Here is a 23,534-nt window from a genome sequence, read left to right on the forward strand (position 1 = left end):
ACACACACACAACTGTAAACAAGGACATCATGGAGCCAACCCTAAACACACCTAGTCTGTAATATTCTGAAGGTGGGACGCAAGGGAGACTGTTCCTGCAGTTTAAGAGAAGCAATTCCTCATCCCAGGAAGATCTGCTGTATTTTATATGCAGAGGCAGACGGCCATGTCTGCCACTCAGGAGAGCATGGTTGCCATGTGGGACTACTCAGTGACATATAGGCATGCTGTTTATAGAGCCCCAGTGTGCCCTTGTTGGCTTTAAGTTGGAAACCCTAAGCCCCAGTATGTATGTCTCTGCTAAGGATAAGGCTCTCCAAGCCTACAAATGCTGAGAGAGGCAGGAAGGAAATGGTTCCCACCATGGGAAAACCCAAAAGATGGATCAAGGCCATAGCCTGAGCAAATGGAGCCACTGAAAACTCTCAAATCACCTGCAAGCTCTACCATAGAGCCCAGGGTCCCTGAGGACATTGTGTCCTAAGTAGCCAACACCTCGGGCACAGGGGTGACCCCACTCAAAGGGGATCAGGTGAAGTGAAGACCCCATATTAGGTCCTTCAAGGGAGGTTTAGAAGTCTCTGGCTAACATCCAACTCAATTATAAAATGAAGCTTCAGTCTTAGGGAAGAATAAGCTAAGGCCTGTAGCTTTGTGGACTCTAACGGGGTTTCTATCCAAATTCCACTGCCAAACATCTGTGAAATAAAACCAGCATTCCTTGATGGGCTTCCACGAAAGGGACCACCCCAGGGGCAGGGGCAGGAGGGGCTCAGTGGTGAGAGCATGCCTGCATATTAGAAGACATGGGTTCAACCCCCCAACCCCTTGCATTATAAAAAGAAAGAAAGGAAGAAAGGAAGGAAGAAAGAAGGAAAGACACACACACATGCATGTGTGCACACATACACAAAACAAAAACAATGACCACTCGAAACTATCAACTTTGGGCCACTTTTTATCATAATATATTTGCCAATATCTAAGGGACAGATCGGCAGGGGGTACATTTTCCGTTCACAATCCTTCAACATTGAAATGGCTGAGGGACAAGTACATTGGTAGACAGTAAATGTCATTTTCAGCCTCCCAGGCCAGTGGTTTTAAATACATAAACAACTAAGGTATGATTTCAGTAGACCTCTGTTTAAACCTATGCAATCTCTTACTGCCCAACCCTCCTCCCCGTTTCCCAAACAGAAATAACAAACCCAAGCAAAGACTGACACATCTTTTGTGTACAAACAGGTCAGTGGCATAGATGCAATCCTTTTTTATAAATACTTGGAGCAAATGGGAATCTCTCATTGCTCAGGACCTATCTATCCTTCCTCCCTGGGCACCCGAGTAACCATTCCTTAGCTAGACACTTGTGGGGTCTCCTGTGAGTACCAGAAGCCCCTCTGGGTCTAGGTGGAAACCTTGCCACCTCCCCACAGAGAAGAGATGATAGGAAGATAATCTGTTACCCAGGTCCTGGGGCTGACTAATCTGTTTCCTGGCAGTGGCCCAGAGGGAGAGGAGAAAGGGACCAACAAGAGTGTGAGGAAGTTTAAAACAAAACAAAACACACCTCTGGTATTTTGATAGGAAAAAAAAAAAAGGAAGAAAGAAAACTTGATAATCAATGGAACCCTGTCCAGCCAATATATCAAATTCACCAGAGGGGAAACCATGAGCACTCCCCATAGGAAGATCATTACTTAGCACCAATTTCTTTGACTCTCGAGTTTTGCCTTCTCCTTCCAGCCCTTGGCTGTGAGGGGCTGTGGGGCTCAGCTTAGCCTCATCAATACTTTTAATCAGTAACTGAGTGTGAGGGGCACGTGGTCACATGTCAGAGAACAAATAACAGCTCACACCAGAGAGGCAGCTCCCCTCCTGTGGGTCAGGCTGCCATGGGGGAACATGAGGGACCTCAGAGTCTCTTCTCCTGGCCACTCCAGGCTTTACTCAAAGCGACGCAGGTGGTTGTAGAGCGACTGCACATAGGTGAAGACGCACATGGGGTCCGGCTTGCGGCCCATCACCATCATATCCTCCACTTCAATGAGGCGCTCACAGTTGGCCAGATTCCTGAAACACAGAAGCCCCATCAATGCATGGTCCCCATGAGCAACAACCAGTGCCACCACTGGGCGATTATTATCACTGTCCCCAAACAGGATTTGCCTTGAGCCTGCGGCGCTCAAGTACACACCGGAAGGGAATCAAGGTCTCTATAGAACCCTGGGAGCTGCTGAGTCCATGGGGTATTTCCCAGACTCCCACAGACGCAAACCACCTATGCAGTTCATATAGAAGTAAGAAAATGGGCTGGAGAGATGGCTCAGCGGTTAAGAGCACTGACTGCTCTTCCAGAGGTCCTGAGTTCAAATCCCAGCAACCACATGGTGGCTCACAACCATCTGTAATGGAATCCGATGCCCTCTTCTGGTGTGTCTGAAGACAGCTACAGTGTACTTATATATAATAAATAAATAAATCTTTAAAAAAAAGAAGTAAGGAAATGACACATCAGCATCACGTGGAAAATTGACAAGAACTGTGAAAGCAAACGTAAAATGGAGGCAAAAATGATAAATTTGTCCATCTGCTTCCTCAAACAGTATGTTTGTTCTTATTTTATTTATTTGTTTATTCTCTCTGTGAAGCCTTGTCTGTCCTGCTACTCGCTCTGTAGACCAGCCTGGCCTCAAACTCACAGAGATCTGCCTGCCTCTGCCTCCCAGGGCTGGGATTAAAGGCATGCATCACCACAGCCCAGCTATTTTTGTGGGTTTTTTTTTTTTTTTTTTTTTTTTGAGATGGGAGCTCACTGTGTAGCCCAGCATAGCCAGCATAGCCCTAAACTCATGGTTCCCCTGACCAAGCCTCCTAAATGGTGGGATTATGATAATGTACCTTCATGCCCAGCTCTGAAATAGTTTTTAAACTTAAACAAACAAACAAACAAACAAACAAAAAGACAATCCAGGGGACAGAGAGATGGCTCAGTAGTTAAGAGCCTTTACTGCTACACAGAGGACCTGAGCTCAGTTCCAAGAGCCCCCATCAAATGACTCATAACCATGTGTAACTTCAGGGTACCTGAGCAGTTCTGGGGCACTGGAGCTCATGGACACACAGCCATGTGTGGATAGACACAGCTACACAAAACAAAACAAAGAAGCAAATAGACAAAAACCATGGTCCAGCCTTGTACTTCGTGCAGCCCTTTGGTCCTAGCACTTGGGAGGCAGACACAGCTGGATCCCTAAGTCTGAGGCAGGCCTGGTTGACCTAGTGAGTTCTAGGCCATCCAGAGTTACAAAATGAAAGCCAGCCTTAACAAAACAAAACAAAAGTAAGACCATGACTCACAGAGCTGGAGACGTAGTTCATTCAGTGCCTGCCTTGCAAACACAAGGGCCTGGTAAAATCTCCAAAATCCAAGTTTAAAAAAAAACAAACAAACCAGGCATAGTGGTGCACACTTGTATCCCAGCCCTGGGGGGAGGGGACAGTCGGAGGCAAGCAAGTCCCTGGGGCTCACTGACCAGCCAGCTTAGCCTGCCTGATGAGCCCCAGGCACCTTTGATCTTTGACCTACACACATGCGCATACACACATGACCCACAGTAAGGAAGGGGAGTTTACCCGTGACTCAGCAAATACATACATGCTATTGACCCTCTGTAACCACAGACTCTGCATTCATGGATTCAACAAACCTTATATCAAAAATATCTGTTGCCCTCTTCAGTCCTCTGCAAAAAGTGTATCAGAACTAAAAACATGAACCCATTAGAACAGCTCTCCTGGGGAGATGGCTCAGTGGGTAACAGTATTTGCAATGAGGATCTGAGTTCAAATCCCCAGCACCCACAAAAAAGCTGAGCATGGCCAGGCATGGTAGTGCATCCCTTTAATCCCCGCACTTAGGAGGCAGAGGCAGGAAGATCTCTGTGAGTTTGAAGCCAGCCTGGTCTACAAAACAAGTTCTCAGATAGCCAAGGCTACACAGAGAAAACCTGTCTCACAAAACAAGAAAAGCTGAGCAGGGATGCACACGTCTTTAACCCCAGCACCACAGGAGCAAAGACAGGCAGATCCCGGGAGTTCGACAGTTAACCAGCCTATATGAAATGGTGAGCTGCCAGTTCTGTGAGACCCTGGCTCAAGTCACAAAGTCAGAAAGCAATAGAGGAAGTCACACATTATCTTCCTCTGGCATTTTGCATGCACACATGTGGGTGGGTACACACACCCACACACTAATGTATAAGCACCCATGCAAAACATACACACACATATACATACACATACACACACACATACATACATACAAACATACACACACATGCACACACACATACCATACACACATGCACATATACACATGTGTATGCACGCACACATACATACACAAACATACACATAAATACACACACGCATGCACAATACACATATAACATACACACACACATACACATAAGGATGCACACATACATACATGGCAGAGCAGATAACGGGGGAAAGAACCTGGATATGAAATATAAACTGCTAGTCGGATGCCAATGCTGGCGACCCTGTCACCTGTCAGTACCCGTTTCCTGGGCAGTCAGTCAGAATCAGCCTCTGCTCACCCTGACTCCCAGCAGGCTTGCTGAAAGGCTATGCCTCCATATTGTCTTTATTCCCCAGAGCCTGACCAGATGGGAGACCCCAGCAGGCAAGTCAGGAATCCTCCATCCCATCCCAGAGTTTGCAGCCAGTTCAGCACAATTCACACAACACTTTCACAGAACAGTTCCCTGGGCAGCCTGCTCCCCAGACAAAGACTGTAACATTAGCAGCAGCTGGGCTCTGCTCTGGAGAGCTGGCCAGAAACCAAATGTCAAAGCGAAATGGAGACATCTGTCCCGGATCCCATTCCCGCCTCCCGTCTCCCCCTGGGGCTGCAGAGGGTGACCTGTAAGGGAACCCAGAGGTTACAAGATGGTGACAAGTGGGTTTGGCACCCTTTCTCCCCAAAAAAGACCAAGGCAGGGTTTGGTGTCAGAGATGTCGGCATACAAAGGTGCCCTGTAGCCAAGATTTGAAAATTCTTGAATCCTTCGGAGGCTGGGGACCTGAGTTCACCTTGAGATGTTATCGCTTGTCATGTGGTACCCCACCATGACATTGCAGGGAGAACCCCAGTCCCACATCCTCTCTCTCTCTCAGGCCTCACAAACCCCCAGGTGCATGCAAACCAAGCCGCATGAGCCTATATTGTCCACTGACAGTGGTAGCTTCCACGATCCCTTTGATGGTCTTTCATCAAAGGACAGCACTAGAAGCCTGGGACGTCAGCTTTGGAAGAGACTTAGACACTACCTTGTCTGTATGAAGACTCTCTCCCTCTTCCCTCCCACAGGCCCAGGGCTGTTCTGACCCCTCTGCAGGAGGCTCTGGCCACCAGGAAACTGTTCCTTAGGTCACAGATGTTCTTTGGCTTCCTGGTACAGTTCACCTCTCACTCCCCTCCACAAGAAAGCCCTTCTCCTGTTGGAATAAACCTTCGCACCTATGTCTCTCCCTAAACTGAGATCTGCTTTCTGCACCTCCCCTGAGGATACTCTCCCCAAGTGCATCCTGACTCCTCTCTAGGCCACTTCAAGGATATTCAGAATGGCTGGCTTGTCCCAGATGTCCCTGACCCGTGCAGAAGGTATCAAGGAAACCCCTCCTTCCTTCTAGAGACTTCAGACATGCTCCAGCAAACTCCTCCATGCCCTGTCCAGAAAGAAAGTCTTCCAGATAAGGGTAGCTACAAAGATGATGGGAGTGAAGGCCTCACCCTGGTGTCACCCTCCACTGCCCTGACAGCAAATCATGGACAAAGTGTTGGCGGTCCCTGCAGGAGGACAGAGAACTGGTCCCCACCCTGCCACACTGTCATTTCTAAGTGGAGCAGTCGGGGTGAGTGCAGTTTCTAAGACAGAACCACAGCACACCATGCAGTCAACATCTCTGAGTACTCTCTTTCCTCAACCACCTCTGCCCTTCACTCAACCCCTTCTCTAAGGAGCTCCATTTCTCCAGCCCACGGGTCCAACAGTATCCATCCCTGCCTTTGATGCTATTGCCTGGCTCGGAGCTGACCCTTGAGGGCACTTTCCTTTCACCCCAGCTTGCCCCTTCAGGTAGAATATGCTCCTTCAGAGACACCATGGTGTCAGCTACAATGGCAGCAAGATTCCTCGAACTGCTGACAGGAAAGCACGGGACTTAGTGATCTGCAGCTGTCTGTCTCCCAGAACACAGAATCCAAGACAGGGACAGCTACTGCTGACTTCTATTAAAATATGTAAGTGTCAAAAAACTGGAGGCCCCAATTGGCCTTTCCATCTAAAAGATGTGCTTTTGTCACAGTGACCTAAACTTGTTTTAAGTAATGCAAACTACATGGAGAAGTCCACACAGCTCGGATGACGTCAAGTGTCACCCAAACAGCCTGAAGCAGGGGTGATGCTGGCTTACTACAACACACATTTTACTCTTTATTGCATCTTCAGCGACCCCGGATCATGGAGGAGGGGCTGGGGTAAGTTTTAAGACTGCACTAAAAGCAGACCAGGGGTGGGACCGCTGCCTCCCATCTGGTTTTAGACAGGGACACATGGGCACTGCAAATAGCACTCAAGCCCCTTCTGCTGCGTGTAACTGGAGAGCAGGGGCATTCCGCACAGGGCAAGCGGGAAGCCTTGGGCTGCGTGTCCTGCGGCTTCCCGTGCTATGGGCTGGGGTGGGAAGGAAAGGTTCAGAAGGGTCAGGCACCCACCCTGCATTGCCCTTTCCATAAAAGGAGCTGCTCTGCCCTTGTTCCAGGCCCTAAACACCTGTCAGGCGAGGGACGCCATCGCTGTCAGCAAGACATCACTCACACAGATTAGGAGACAAGGAACCGCTGGGCCCAGAAATTACAGAGAGTAGGGGTGGTATACACATTTGCTCCCAAGACTCCTGGTGCATTCTATGCCCTGAAGACACTTGCTCATGGAAAGTTATGGAAGTGCTCCTTTTCTGGATGAACAGTTTAAGAACACTATCAGTGGGCACTTTTTCTTCCAAAGGTCATGCCTTGGTTGGACACCAGGCTCCTCTCAGCTTGGGCTGTCTGTTCCCAAACCTGTCTCTTTGAGACGCCTTCTGCATTCGTGGCTCCCAAAGACTTCCAAGGGTACCATGATCCATCAGTTGCTGCTGGCTAACCTATGATGCTGACTTTGGCTCCAACGTCCTCAGGCAAGTGTCCCATGCAGCTTTTCTAGCCAGCTACTGTCCAAGAAACCAAAGATCTAAGCGTACTGCCTTCCCAGAAGACCCTGGGAAGCAAGCCCACCTCCACAGCCTTCTCTCCCTTGTACCTGGGAGACAATCCCACAGATGACTCATAAGGGGAGGTACTTTCCCAGGCACTGAGTAAGCTTCCCACACAGACCTGCCTCTGATGGCCCTCCCTACTCTTTGCAGTCACCGAAAAAGCCAGAAGTCATCTCAGAGGCCCCATCACACCCCGCTCCCCTCCCCAGCTGGGAGCAGACTCAGGCCACCGGGAGGTAAGGCCAAGGTCCTATCCTGCTGTTTGCTCGGGGAGAGAAGGGAGACAAAACCTGGCCCAGCCACCACCACCCTCCCCCGAGGTTGAGAATAGAAGAAACATCTGTGTGGAGTCTTGAGACACTGCGCTCACAAACCTCCGGCTGGGAAAGCACGTCCCAGAGTAACTCTGGCCCTAATTGCCTAGGGAAGTTATGTATGCTCCTCAGAACATGGGGCACTGGGCCACCCCCACGTTGCCTAAGACTGTCCCTCTCCCCGCTACAACCCAGTTGGATCATTGGCTCTAGGTGACCAAGGTGGCCAGGGCATAAACTGGCTCTGTCTAGCCCTCTAGATTTCATGACAAAGAATTCCCGTAAGCTAAACCTAGCCTCTTTGACTTGGGTGAGTTTGGGGGTATGTAATGGGAACCCTGATCCCAAACATTGTAGTCTGAATTTTGACAGCCGTCACTCCAGAGTTTCAAGCAGCCGGGCCTCTTCCTATGAACCACCCCTCTCGACCGCGCGCCACGACCCTTGGCCCAAGTCCACCATCGTCTGGATCCAGTTGCGTAACACACCCATCCAAGCTGTTTCTGCTATTAGGATGACAGCTAATCCCTAGCAGCCAAGAAAGGGAAGGCTTTGAAAGTACACAAGGCGTTCCTCTGATCCCAAAAGAGACCTAGAATTCAAATCAACACAACGGGCATGGACCCCTATCCCCAAGCCTCAGGTTGAAGAGCTGAGAGCCAGAGCCCCCATTCTGCTCACAGGAAGCACGTCTGCCTCAGAGAAGGACAGTGGCCATGGCTTCAGGCAGGCTTCCAATACCAAGCATGGGTTATGAGACCCTTTGCTCCGTCCCCTCCTTCTCTGTCCAGGCTTAGGTCCTAATGTGGAGGACCAGAGCTGGGGAGCTTGGGCAGGAAATGGAATGAAGATAGCACCTCCCCCAGCCCAATCTCTGAGGTCAAGTAAAGATGTGCGGCCTGAGGGCACAACCAGGACAAACATAGTCAGTCCCTCAGAGGCTGCAAGAGGAAGCACAAAGGCACAAAGAACAACTCTGGAGCTGGCCTTCCTTCTCTCTACTCTTCAGAGAGCACCAGGAAGGCCGGAGTATTACTGTCTGTGTCCTGCTCTCTTCTTCAGGAGCCCTGTGGTGATGCCCTGATCCTCTGACCCGGGTTAACCAACCAGAGGCCATGCAAGGGCCAAGGACAGGAGGGGCAAGGAAGTCAGAGCATTTATCAGGGCAGGCCCCTCCCTGCCCGGTCCCAGTAAGCTGGCTGCATGAGTCCTTGGCTTAGCTCCTCTCAGGTACACTCAGCTCCAGCAACAACAGGCCTAGAGCTTGTAATACTCTCCCTCAAGGTATGCCCCAGGGTAGTACAAAGAAGGCAGGGGCCAGGTTTGAACATCGCTCGTATTTACCCAAACTCACTCAAACTGTGCCGAGGCCCAGTCACGGTACTGAGAAGTAGTACGGCTATTGAGAATGCACCGTCTCACCGCTGCTGCCTGCCCCTTCTCACATTCCCGCCCATACCCTCAGAATGAGTCTTTACAGGAAACACACCCCAGGGCTGCTCTCCTCTGACCTTAACTTGACTGGATTTAGAATCAGCATAGAAGCACACACCTCTGGGTGTGTCTGTGAGAACGTTCCCAGAGAGGTTTAACTGAGAAGACCCATCCTGAATGGAGGGGTTGCCTTATGGACTGAGGACCCTGTACCAAATGTAAAGGAAAATATGCATGGAGCATCAGCACACCTCTGTCTGTCTGTCTGTCCGTCCATCCGTCCGTCCACCCATCTATCTCTGCTTCATGCCTGTGGTGCACCTGAAATTCTTCTGTTGCCTTGCTCCCCTCAGTGACACACTCAATCCCTTTAAAACCTTCCTTCCTTGGTTGCTTTAATCAGATATTTTGTCACAGAAATAAAAAAAAAAAAAGCAATTAATACACGCCCTGCCCAGCTGGAACACACACCTGTGACCCACAGGGTCCTGACAACTCTCAGCGTTGCTCCCAAACGGGTTTTCCAAGCATATCCTGATCCCAGAACTGTGCTCACCTCCCCCAGGTCCTCCCCCTATGAGTGGGACATACAAGACAAGTGTTATGGTTTGAATATGGCTTGCCCCCACCCAGACACATGTTGAGGCCTGATCCCTGCTATGATAATGTTGAAAGGTAGTGGGGCTTTAAGAGTAATTTAGATCATCAGGAATCCACCCTTAGGAAGGGATTAATGTGCTTCTCAAAAGAGTGGGTGAGTTATCCCAAGAAGAGGTTGTTATAAAGCACCAAGCCCCTCCATCCGCCAATTGCTGACACAGATGACAACTGGTCCGCAACTTCCCATCATGAACACGAACAACCCTCATCAGAAGCCAAGCGGACCCCAACACCTTGCTCCTGAATGTCCAGCTTACAGAACCAGGAGCCAAAATAAACCTCCTTATGAATCACCTAGCCTCTAATATACTGTTACAGTAACAGGAAACAAGTCTAAAGCCAAAAGTGACTCCACAGACCATGCTATGACAGTATTTAGGGAGATATAATCTACATTTAAAATACACCAGGTGGTCCCAGCTTCCTGCTGAGGACCTTGACACCAGCCTAAGGGGAGGTACACAGTGCCCCTGCCCCACTGTCCCTTGGGCTCTGCTGTGGCTGCTTTCCCAGACTGTACAGCAAAGGCTGAGCACCCAGCAAGGAGGCAGGAAGAGCAGAAACAGCTCCATCACTGAGCAGTGTGTGACTCTTGTCTTACCATTCAGACAAGAGAAAGACAGACTGGATGGCCTCAAGGTCCCTAAGCTCACTGGAAAGCTGTCTGTGTGTCCTGATCTTAACCAGGGCAGAAGTTGTATTCAGGGTCTAGGCTGGGACCTGCCATACTTACTCAGCCATGGTGAAGGCCAGTTCAAAGTTCTTCTGCCTTTGTGTGGGACTCAGGGCATTGTAGTCGAAGGCATCAGGGAAGAATGAGTGCACTAGGGCACAGAAGGCCATCCCATCACTCCAGCTGGAGGAGAAATTCTGCAGGTCCACATGCTACAAGCAGAAAAAGCAGAAGTCAGCAGGAACCCCACTCCTGACACCTAAATCAACCCTCTGAGCAGATTCTCCAGTCCCAACACAATGAACAGCAAGCCATGCTGGGTAGGTTGGGTACCACTCAGAAGATATAAGCTCCCTGCTCCCATCCCTCCCCAACCTGGCAGGATCTTGCCCCGCCAGCAAGTCGAGGGCAGGCAATAGGCCTGGCTGGTCTCCGTCCACTCACCTGATAGCCCACAGTCTTGCTGCGGCACCACTCGAGCAGGATCTGCTTGATGCTGCTGGCACTGGCCACACCGAAACTCTGTGACCTCTTTAGTTTGGCCCTGGTCTCACCTTTGCCCCTGTGGAGAGAGGGGCAAGCCTGCTGTGGGAGCCAATGAAGAGAACATCCCTACACCTTCTGGTCAGTACTCAACCCACATGCTATAGCTGTGGTCACAGCACAGTGCCACACATCAGCCATGCCGCCTCCTATCCACAACGGGCTTTCTAGCACCCCTGTTAGTATCCCTAGAGGAAGGAGAGGTCCCTGGGGAATCCCAAAACAAAGGACCTGGGTGTCATGGACCCCAACCCGCTTCCTGAACAATCTTTCCATTCTTTTCTCCCCGCCTTCCTTCTTGGCTTCGGTAGTGCCAGAAGGCAAGCTGCTGGGGCAGGGGGAGCTTCCTGGATCTGATTCCTTCAGTAGAACGGAATATCATCCCAGAAGGACAGTAACCTGCACTCAGCAGACATCAATACCACACACTGACAAGAACCCCGAATAAATCTGCAAAGGAGGCTGCAATCTAAGGGCCTCGTCTCTAACAGGGAGTGACTGGTGAGGCCCTGGGTCCCACTGCGCCATTTCTTCTATCCTCAAGCAAGACCAGACCCACAGCTGGGCCTCCCTCTCAAGACTCTCAGGTCATGCCCAGAAAATGAAGAAGCAGTTATTCAGATGCAAGGATGGCCTAGGACACTGAGGGAGCAGAAGACTGGGGTACCTGCAAGTGCAGGGGAGCATCTCTCACTAGCCTGGCCCAGTCCTGAGCCCCACAGCCCTCTTTTCCCTACAAAAGGAACTCCTCAACCTCAGTCAGCTCTGTTAAACAGCCCTGACCTTGGCCTCTGCCTGAGAGATCTGATCCTGGGAACATCCCACTGGGAAATAGTCAGGGTTCAGCCTCGCTATGCTATGCCTGAAGGACCATGACCGTGGTTGGGCCTGCTCTGGGAGCTCGTTGGGCTAGCTCAGCGATAGAAGATCCATACTTGCTTGCTGTGTCCTGCTCCCACTTCTCAAACAGCGCCTTCCGAGCCTGCGCCCCTGAAGTACGAGGCAGCGTCTGCGACCTCACCAGTTCCCTGCGACGCTCTCCCTGGCGAGAGGCCTGAGTCATAGCTGGAGGCTGTGAGGATGGGGGTGACTGTGGTGGGGTCACCAGTGGAGGGCTGAGGAGAAAATCATGAGGTCAGGAACACAACCAACCGGCCCCTCGCCAGGCGCTCCCCTGGGTCCCAGGTGGAACACTCACCCTGTGTGCGTGTCCACGACACACTGAGGTAGACAGCTTATACCTATCAGGGACCCCTAGACCTTGGAGAAGCAGTGGGGGAACAAGTCCCACCTGCTCAGGTCCCAACTGGTTTTGCAGGTTTCATGAACTGAGCTGCAGTTGGTAGCACACCTGGCCAGTGCACCCAACTAGGGAGGGAAAGCGGCCCCCTCTCAAGACACAACTGCCACCCCTTGGTAAGTGTCAATGCCTTGGAAGGGCAAGGGGTAGACCCAGAGCCAGACCAGGCCCCCTCCTCCACCACTTCTAGATAGGACCCTCTTTGTTAAGCCCTTGGAACAATCTGCCAGGAAGTCACAATTCCCCTTTTATTATTTAAAAAAAAAGAAATCCATCTTGCTACCCCTCCCCTATCCTCACGTCTACTTAGTCAGCCAAAGTTAGCTTTTAACCCTGAGCCTCTCTAGGTACCTGCCCTTCCTGAGGCAACAAGTACCTCACTCAGGTCCCCAGCCAGGATAGACAGCATCAAGTCAAATGTCATCCTGCCCACCTTCCTCCCAGAGAGGTTGAGACTCCCCCACTCCCTACACCACCCTGTCACTGCCCCACACACACTAGCAACATTTTAACCGACTTGTTTTGAAGGTCAAAGGAGCCAAGCGGCAGCCAACCAACCTTGGGCACCTCCCTCCCCAGCTCTAACTCTGCCTGCCAGCCTACAGCTCGGCTCTACAGTGTCTCCCTAGACGTGCAGCCCAGAGACCCCTGCAGTGCAGGTCCCAGGCAGAGCAACCTTCGGAGCCACAGACTCACCTGTCCTTGCGTTTGCCAGCTGTCACTGCTCCATACCCAGAGCCAGACAAAGACCGTGTGAAGGAGGAACTTTTCTCTATAAAACCAAGGAAAGACGGAAACAACAGACTTGGCCCTACTCAGCACCACTCTGCAGACCAGCAAGATTTAGGGCTCAGTAGGCACTATCTCAGGACAGTGACATCCAAGAAGTCCTTCCAACTGTCCCCTCCCTGCTCTTGAGGTCACAAAGCCCGGGGTCCCCAACACTGTGTGACCAAGTACTGTCCCAACACCTTCCTTGAGAAGCCAGGACAGCGCCAGCCCAAGTCATACACTAGGATATAAGACACAGGCCCAATAAAGACCTGCCAAAGACCTGCCACAGGTCCAATAAAGGTCCTGCCACAGGACCAATAAAGAAGGTAACCATGGTCTCAACCTGCCATAATCTCCCCCACTTAATGGCATCTCTGGAAAGGAATGTGGTAAGGACAGGTCTCTGGGACAGAGAATATGGTGGGCTGGGGTTTTGACTTGGGTGTCCTGAGTCTCCTGCCAACCCCCACCCAGGCCATGTCCTCTCTCACCCACCCTGAGGTGGAGTTGACCCCCATATCACCCCTTCATCATACCAGTGGGACTAGGAGTCCAAGGACTGATGGCCTCACTAGGGCTTGGGGTGAAGCCCCCCACAATAGCAGCAGATGTGGGTGACAGAGCTGAAGCTGAGGTCTCCCCAGAGAATTTCTCAGAGACTCGGGTGACAGCTGTGACCGGCTGGTGGGGCAGCCGCAAGGAGAGGCTCACAGGGCGTGGTCTAGGGGACTCCTGGGCTGATGAGGCTTGGACCTCAGAGGATCCGTTGGCTGAACCTGTAACACATGACCAACCAGAGTACATCAGCTATGGCAGACACAGACGCCTCAGATTCCCCCACATTCAGTCCAAGAGGACTCCTGCTTCTCTGAGCATTGTTCCCAGCTCCTTCAGAAAGCCTTCTGACCACTCCAGCCTCCCTTACCTCCATCACCACATATATCTTACTGCACCACTCAGACCTGATTCTCCTCAACCTCCCCTGTCACCAGCTTAGGACACTCTACCCACTTCTATTAATGGACAATTTCTCAGCCTCTGCTTGCTTTCTTCCAGAAATGGGGAAGATCCCTTCCTTAAAGTCTCACTTCTTTGTATATTTTATTTGTTTTATTTTGTTTTCTCAAGGCAGGCTCTCACCACGTACCTCTGGCTGTCCTGGAACTCACTCTGTAGACCAGGCTGGCCTCTAAACTCAGAGATCTGCCTGCCTCTGCCTCCTGAGTGCTGAGATTAAAGGTGTGTGCCGCTGCACCAGGCTCTCTGCATTTTAGGGGTTCTACTACAGACTGAATAGCTCCCCTGCAGTGTCTCTTCCTGGAGTTCAGTCTCAAGCACCTGCCCCCAAAGCCAAGAGATGGCTGGCAGAGATGGCTGGCTGAGGCCCTGAACCTCAGCTCCCACCCAGCGGCCCCGCTTCTGCTGCTGGCTCCTACCTGCATCCAGCTGGTGTCCATTCTCCATGATGCATGAGTTTGAAGTTCGTCTCACCTCGAGGTCACTGACTTCATCATGTTCCATGCTCTGCGGGGGCACCAACACTACTGAACCCGGTCGGTGGGAGCCAGATGCCCATCCCAAGGTCCCATCAGCTGCCCACCCTAAAGGCACTTCCCCAAATCCCTACTGGTTCTGGAGGCAAAAACTTCACTCTTTTGGGGAAGAAAGGATCACACAGAAGGTACAATGGTAAGCAATGGTCCAGAAAACACACACACACACACACACACACACACACACACACACACACACACACACACACACCAGACGATGCGTGGCAGGGCTAGGGCCCTGTCCCCTACAGCTAGGACTGTCTACATGGAAGAAGCAGATAGAGTGAGGTGCAAGGTCTTTTGGGGACAAAAATAGACATGGAGCCAAGTCACCCTGAGGCTTTTCTGACAAAGAAAGCAACCAACACAAGAGCTCCCCAGACATAGCATGTGCAGATCTGGCTGGCTCTACACACCCTCCAGGCTACAGTAGGTCTGGGGTACAGGAACAAACACAAGAGAGAGTGTCAGGAGAAACCCTGGGATCTTGGCTGAGCTACCAACCCACCAAGGGGCCTGGGTCACAACCCATCTCCTCTGGATCTCAGATCAAGAGTGGGGACAAGCTATGCAAATGGAATTTGGTCATCAAGCAAACATTGGGCCCATTTTACAGATGCTATCCTCAGGGCTCAAAGAAGGTACTCTGCATATGGAAGTGATTAGGGGAAGGGGAGGACAGCCAGAACATGTAGCCAGAGGAAAATAAACTTTCTCCCTTCCCAGCAAAGGTATCTATGACTCTAAGGTTAGGAAAAAAAAAATAAGTCTAGCAAAGGGAGACAGAGCTGTCCCTAGTCTGGAGTTCTGCTAAAATTCCATCCTGGGAAGCTTGAATGATTGGTTGGTTGGGCCTGTCCCAGATCATTCCAGGCTGTTCCTCTGATCTACAAGCTTCCCAGATGACAGTTTGTCCCTGACTCCAGGTGAATCAGGTCCTCCTATAGCGAGGTCTGGAGGTGCCTGTGTACCCATCCAAGGTGGGGATTGGGCCAGCAGGTACACAGATGGTACTGAGTCAGCCTGTGATACCTCAGGCAGTCTGCCTTCCAGGGGCAAAGAGTTCTCCAAGCAATGCACCCAAATCAGGTCCTCAGTGTGCTAAGTACCCAGTGACAGAAGCTATTCCCAGGAGAACCACTGGTGACAACAAGAGCAGAGAGGCATAAAGGCCCAGTATTGTGATCCCACACAACCCTGCAGTTCAAGCTGCCGGCTGGTCCGGACTTGAACAAGGAGCCCGTAGCATGAGTTAAGAACATATTTCAGAAGCCAGCAAAGGTGGCACTAAAGGAGACAGATAACGGCCAACTTTTTGATTTTGGGAAGATGGGTGTAAGGGGCACCAGAGACATGAGGTGGCATATCTGAGACCTAGTGTAAAACAAGGAGACATCAGTGGCCTCCACCACCTCCTGGGAGCCTTACAGATAAGCACCTGCATCTCAGGGAGCTGAGAAGGCTGTCAGCCAGGGGAGAGTAGAGCAGCCAGGGAGGTGGGAAGAAACCCAACAGAAGGCTGAGGGAGCCAGGGAAGGAAGCATGTTCAAAGGGATCCTGAGGTCAAGGAAAAGAAAGTCAAGATGAGAAAATGTGTCCTTTGTGTTTAGCCAAAGAGAGGTCACTGGTGATGGTGGCAGAAACTGGATCGGAGGTATGGAGGCCAGGGCAAGAGACAAGCTAGAGAGGGAATCTACGAGCCTCTCATGCAGATGCTCCTCCAACTGGCAAGTCCAGGAACCCCAGTTTTCCCAGGATGAAGAAGCAGGGCCACCCCAACAGACTCTGGCGAAGTGAGGCAACCATCTGTAGGGTTAGGATCCTAGGAAGGCAACAGAGGACAGAACCCAGAGCCCCAGGGTTTGGACAGGAGACCCCTCAATTTCTGTTCTAAGAGGGGGGATGGGAGAGTCAAGCTCGCCCTCCGGATCACGAGATACTTGATGCTTCTTGCACTCTAGAACTTGAGGGGAGGGGCACCTCTAGAAGCCTGAGTGCTAAGTCAGCAGCAGAAAGTGAACCAGCCTTTCCAGCTAGAAGACCATCCTCCACTGTCACAGAGGTCAAGCAGCAGCTCTGGGGTCTCTGTATCCCCCCTCCTACCCCTGACTCACCCCACTCTTGTCCAACAGGTTCCACAGGTCTAGACAAGGGCCTCAAAGGGCAAACTGATGGTGAAATCATTTTCCCAGGAATGTAAGTATCTACAACACACACCCCAGATACCTGGCCCTGCACATTAGTCTCTACCCACCACAGTACCCCAGGGGACTGGCAGAAGTAGGTCCTACACCTCAGGACTGGCCAGATTCCTAAGGGGTCTCTACAAAGCGGAGGGTCAGGGATAGAGCTGAACCAGGACTCCCAGGTTCCCCTGCCTCTGACTCCTCCAGCCCCAAACTGCAACCACTTCTGGCCTGGAAAAGGGGCTCGCCTATGTTTCAGGCCAAGGGGCTATTCTAAAATGACCTTTAACCTATCACTAAACAGAGAGGGAATGGAGCCTGGTGTAGTAAAAGGAGGTTCTCAAACTTAAACAATGGCTGAAGACTGTGATCAAGTTCACATTGGAGGCCAGGGCTCTCTTCGTGACATCCAGGGCTCTGCCCACAAAGCCCCTTGTCCCTGCAGAGGAGAACTCATAGCAAGTGTTCTAGCCCAGGGGATAAGCCCCACTGCGTGCAGCTCAACCAGATGGCAGGAAGGAACAGCATAAAGCCTGGGATGAACGCCCAGTGGGACCTTCCCAGATGGCAAAGCCACCAAAGGAAAGGCTGAGACCAGCCGAGCTGGAGCAAGATCTTGTCCTAAGCCCTTGCCCACCCGAGGCTGCCGATCCATTCCCCAGGGAGCCACCATCTTCCTTATGGCTGGGGAGCCCACTCTGTGCTTGCATCAGGGCAGAAATCACAGTAGCGCCCCAGGGCTGGGGATGGGTCCTGTTGAGCTGGCCTCCTACTCCCACAGTCTCCTGTCTCAGCTCTGTATTAGAGAAAGGGAGGTGCCCTCTGAGGGAGCTGAGGCCTGGGAATTCCACAGGGGTTGGGGGAGGCAGGGGATGAGATAAATGTGGGTTTGGGGACTGAGAGATGAGAGCCTCTTATTGGAAAGCTTTTTGGGGGGTAAGGAATAGTATTGCAAGACTGATCGTCAGGGACATAGGAGCTCATACGTGGGCTCTGCACAACCCACACAGAGCAGAACCCCTACTTAGGATGGTTAAAATCGCTGCCCCAGCCCATCTCCACTCACACCACAGCTTTTGAGTACTCGATCCAAACTTCTCCACAAAGCATTAAGCCCCCTTATCACACTGGCTCTGGGAAAGGCAGGCAGATAAGGTGAGTCTGCTTTCTCTCACCATGGGGCCTCTGACACTCAGCTCTTGGCAGTTACTACTGAGGAACTGTATTGCTTTGACCGTGGGGAGCCAGCCGCTCCAGCTTAGCTCGGGATGACATTTCCAGGGAGCAATGCACTGCCAGCCTCCTGGGCCCAGGTCTGACCTCAGGCTGCAGCCATCCTCCCCAGGACCCCATCCTCCTGGTTCCCTTCTTTCTGACGGACAACAGCAGTGATTTTTTGGGACAGTTTTGTTAACCAGATCAGCTGGACAGTAACCTAACCTGCTCACTGCACTGGGTCCAAAGGGGCCAAGACAATCTCCCTAGGTTTATTACTTTATTTTTAATTATATGCATGGGGTGAGGTGCAGGTGCCTGCAGAGGACAGAGGCATTGGATCCCCCCAGAGCTAGAGTTACAGGCAATTGTGAGCTGCCTGGCATGGGTGCTGGACATGGAAATCGGGTCCTTTGCATGAGCAGTGTGCGCTCTCAGTCGATGAGCAATCTCTCCACCTCTACATCACCCCCACCATCACCCCAGCCTTGGTTCAAATGCAGGGAAACTGAGGCCCAGCTGAGAGCAGATGTCTCAAAGTATCTCCTATCTGTTCTAAGTGAAGTACTTGTCCCACAAGCCTCCTGCGGAGTCCCCCCTAGTTATTTCACCAGACTGTCTGCCCTCTTCCTCCTCCAAGGCTTCCGGGACCATCTCACTGCCTCCTAGGCACACGCTTTTAAGGTCTGTGTGTTCCAAAGTGAGTGAACTGATCAACCCCTTCTGAACACTTTCATGCTGGATTCAGCCCATCTCTAGTCCCCATATTGGGGGAGGGGGGGAGTAAAATACCTGTCTCCACAAGTTCTGGTTACAAACCAAGAGGGGCAGCCAATATTGGCTTGTAGTCACAGGATGGAACCCTCACACCAACGCCCTACCACAGATACAGAATGAGAAACCAGACAGCCCTCCTTCAGGCACCCATCTGGGACTCTGTCCATCATCCTTGTTCGTAGGCAAGCGGTACCCACTACCACAAACTCGCTCAGAGCCTGCATGGCTGTTCCTGGGGGAGTACATCTTGGGGTCAGGCAAGGGGGTTAGCCATAGGCCCATGGGTCCAACTGGAGACAGGCCATCCTCCACCCCTAATGTTCAGCTACAGGTGCTACTCTTTGCCCTAGGACATTTCTCAGGTCCTCAGACTACTGTGCAGCTCCTGAGCCCTTGTCCTTAGTCCCAAGAGGCTGGAGCATCCTTGCTGACCCCAGAGTCTCCCCAGCTTAAGCCTCTCTCTCTCTCTCTCTCTCTCTCTCTCTCTCTCTCTCTCTCTCTCTCTCTCTCTCTCCCTCCCTCTCCCTCTCTCTCTCTCTCTCTCTCTCTCTCTCTCTCTCTCTCTCTCAGCCAAAGAGCACCCTGTCTGCTGCTGACTCCTACTCTGGGACTCCTGTCCCAGGTAGCTCACCTGACTCATCCCTTCTGCTTGGACCATCACAGTTAAGTTGCCTGTGGCGGCCTAATTCCTTAGAATTGAGACATTCTCTCTCAGAGGGAAGGGGAGGGCCCATAAACACTTGGGAAAGCCGCTGAACACAACACAGGGGGCTAACTCACAAGGTCCTTCCCTGAGTTAGATACTGGCCAGGACCTTCCCTGAGGTTAGACGTAAACAACGATGGAGAGAGAAGACTGGCCAAGCTGCCTGCTGCCTGCAGGTCGTGCAGCTTCCCAGAGGCACCACCCTTGCTAGTGTGGGCTTTTGATCTTACAGCCTTTGAGTTACTCTCGCTCCTGTAAATAACCCCAATAAACTAATTGGCTCACCAAGCCAGTCTTGAGTACTGTCTTTGGAGTGAAGTGATGTTTGTTCACATGTTCCAGGGATGAGTCGCACACTCATCTCCAGTCACCCTCTAACCCGCCATCCACTCCTGAGGATGGGTAGGTACTAGGATCAAGGAGGACCCTGCTCCTCCCCACTGAGCTCCCCAAACAACTCTACCTGGTGAATAACGGCAAATCCCCATTTAAAACAGTCACAGCTGGAGAAACAAACACACACGCATGCACGCACACCATACACATACACATGCACACACACCATACACACACACATGCACACACACACATGCACACGCACACACACACCATACACACACATATATATGTGCATGAATCCCCAGGGAACTCAGATTGTTTTTTTCTTAAAACTTGAACAGGGGCTGGAGAGATGGCTCAGCCGTTAAAGGCTAGGCTCACAACCAAAAACTTGAACAGTTGCCTCCAGAAATAGGTATTAAAACTTCAGCAGCAAATGATGGCACAGTGTTTTAGGCACATGTGACATTCCCAGTGGCAGGTTTATACTACGGGCATGCAGGTCATCACAGTCACAGGGCAGATTTAAGTGTTTCCATATTTCTAGACACTTCCTGTGGAACACGGGAACACCAGGCGTTCTGCCCCTACCCCCAAAGGCCATTTCCTCTGCTAACTTTGAGGCCTTCACAACTCATCCCCTGTACACCTGCAGGCTGCACTCTGACTTTGAACACTTTCGGCCGCTCCGAGGCACCATGCATAGTGCAACAGATGCAGCAAGAGCAGAGCCTCCATCACCACGCCCTCCTCAAATACCCAATGCCAAAGGACCAGAGTCTAGAGCAGGGTATCTTTGCCCACTCTACTGCCACTGCTCAGTCTGGGGTCACCTCCACCCAGGCTGAGACCTCTAGGGGCAAGGATTTATCTGATGTCCTCCTGCAGAGGCTCACAGCAGATCTAAGGGCCTTGGGAATGCACCAAGGCAGGGGGCAGGTGCAGTGTACTCAGACCCTGGAGCTTGAAACCCACCCACCCCTCCCACTCGTCCCACCCCTCCACCCCCACCCCCACCCCAAGCAAATTCCGGGTCAGGATGGAAAATGCCACCCAAGGGCCACTGCACACACCATGGAAACATTCTAACAAGGCTCTGCCACTCCAGGAGGCCGTGACCAATGTGTTAAGATTGGTCCACACGGGCCTCTGCCCAGTCACTGACCCTAGAAATCTAGACACAGCTAAAGGCCAGTTCCCCTCTCCGTCCGTTTCCAGTAAAGAATCTGCCCTCTGCAATGTTGAGTTCCCAAACAGTTGCTGAGCAGCCTGGACCAGACTGCGCGCACGCGCACACACACACACACACACACACACACACACACACACACACACACACACACAGAGGCAATTCAATCAGGGTTAATCTACAACCGGAATGGTCAGGCCTCAGTGAAGCTGCAACACAGGACGCGTGAACAGAACCGGTGTAGGAGACAGGTAAAGGATGCTGACCTTTCCAACTTGCAGGTGAGGCCCCAGGTGACAGTAAACTATCAAAGACTGAACCCTGGCGTCCCAAACTCTTTAAAGTCATGGGACAGATGGGAGAGGGCAGATCTCAAGGCAAAACCACCATCCGGGAGAGGTGCAAGACAGGTGCAGAGGGCCTATTATGACAATGTTTCTCCTGTCCTTTCTAGTTCTGGAGAACTAGTGTAATCCAGGCTATCAAGTCCCAGCGGCAGGTGGAGGTATAGCTCTCTGACTCGAGTACGCTCGGCAGCGCACGCACTCGGAGCTGATGGGCGGCACCAACTTCCCAACCCTACTTCCCTAGGCACACTCCTAGACGCTCACACCCCGCGCGCCGCACCCCCGGGGCTCACCGGGCTTCGACCGGACAGCGAGAATGTAGCATGACTGGAGAAGCGCGCGGTGCCCAGGCGGGGGGCGCGGTCTGTAACCGTGGTCGCTGGAGGCGGACTAGGCGTGCCGGGTGCAGGGGACACACCAGTCGCCAAGCCCAGCGCCTCCACCTGGCGGGTCAAGCGTTCGAGCTGCGCCTGCAACCTCTGGTTGTCCCGCTGCAGCTCGGCCACAGTGCGAGCCAAGGGGCCAGCCAGGCGCAGCGCCTCGGCCACGCGCCGCTCCACGCCGCGCTGCAGCCCCTGCATGTCCTCGTGCAGCGCACGCACGGCACCCTCCAGCGCCGCTTCATAGCGGCCCAGCGCCTCGCGCACCGTGTGCGCCTCCTCGGCGTCGGGGGTTGGCTCCATGGCGGAGCAGAGCGCACAGATCGGACAGCCGGCAGAACACGGGAGACGAGAGACCTACAGCTTCTTGCAAGGACTGGCCGGCCGTGGCTGGCTGAGCCTGAGGGGCGGCCGGAGGGGCGGGAGCAGGGCGGGGCAGACCCCTAGAGCCCCAGGACTGGGCGCCGCGTGGGGAGGCGGGGCCGAGGGGGCGGGACAGCCCGCTACAGGACACCCCGCCCCTGGGGACCGGCCCGGCTAGTGTGGGATGCCTGGCCCCTGGAGGCACTAGTAGAGAGCTCTCCCTCTCTCCTTTGCAGGGATGCAGATCCCTCGGATAGTAAGGAGTCCCATATCCCCTTATCCCCTTGACCTGAGAGGAGTGGTGTACAGTCCGGGGAAAGATCTGGGAAGAAGACCCTCGGAAGGACATTACTCTAGGAACAACAACCAGGAGAGTTACGCATTCACTTTAGGTCCTCACCTGCAAGGACTTGGATTCCGCTTTGGTTGGGACTCTCCCGCTGTTCAGCATCTGCACCCACCCCCTAACCCCACCACACACACACACACACACACACACACACACACACACACACACACACACACACACCATAACCGCTCTGACTCACCTTTGTATGCATCTCCAGTTGCCACCGTTACCATCCAGTTCGCAGATACTCATTTGTGAGACTTGTAAAATATATATTTTTATATATATGTATATATATGTATGATTTTATGTTGTATGAGTGTTTTGCCTGCTTGTCTGTATTTACACAGCAGGTGTGCCTGGTTCCCACAGAAATCACAAAAAGATGTCAGGATCCTCTAGCACTGGAGTTTCTGATAGTTGTGAGCCACCATGTGTGTGCTGGGAGCCTAACTCAGGGGCTTCTCTGCAAGAGCAAAAGGTGCTGTAAACTGAAGAGCTGTATGTCAGCCCCCCACCTGGGACACTTTTGCCTGGGATTTCTTGTACCAGTTCTGATATCAGGAAGAGTGAGGCAGATGGTAAAGTGCCCCTCCCATCCTCCCAGGCGCCTCTCTCTCTCTCTCTCTCTCTCTCTCTCTCTCTCTCTCTCTCTCTCTCTCTCTGTGTGTGTGTGTGTGTGTGTATGTGTGTGTGTGTGTGTGTGTGTGTGTGCTGCCATCCCTCCTTCCCAAGCTCAGCCAAGAACCTCTACCCACCTGCCAGCCTCCAAACCTCTCTTTTTCTCCAGCACTCCTTGTATTCCAGAGAGTCCCCTTCCAAGCCTAGAAACCCCAAACACCACCAAAGCAGGAAGGATGGAGGCAACTGTTGCTTAGAATAACAGTATGATAGATGAAAACATTTACAATAAAGATGAAACCATTTCATTCTTTGTGCAAAAAGGTTTTCCTAATTAGCTTTCTCTGAGCCCGGGCTACAGAAAGTGTCTCAAAGACTGGACAAGCCTATTGAGATGATTTATAGGAACAGGGCTTGTTCTCGTCATAGCGTTCTGCTTCCAAGGATGTCTGGGAGCCCCTA

General features: G+C 52.1%; 1 protein-coding gene across 1 annotated transcript; it reads right to left on the reverse strand.

Annotated features, from left to right (window-relative positions):
• Positions 1-945: 945 nt before the first annotated feature.
• Positions 946-22,105, reverse strand: Smtnl2 (smoothelin-like 2). The gene is given in 8 exon segments (NM_001190998.1): positions 946-2,076; positions 10,492-10,643; positions 10,876-10,993; positions 11,910-12,089; positions 12,971-13,046; positions 13,585-13,824; positions 14,485-14,572; positions 21,653-22,105. Coding segments are annotated over 8 exon segments (1,371 nt in total). The 5' UTR covers positions 22,043-22,105; the 3' UTR covers positions 946-1,949.
• Positions 22,106-23,534: the final 1,429 nt, after the last annotated feature.

Source organism: Rattus norvegicus, chromosome 10 (assembly GCF_021556685.1).
Source record: "Rattus norvegicus strain SHRSP/BbbUtx chromosome 10, alternate assembly SHRSP_T2T, whole genome shotgun sequence".
In the NCBI taxonomy this organism is placed as follows: Eukaryota; Metazoa; Chordata; class Mammalia; order Rodentia; family Muridae; genus Rattus; species Rattus norvegicus.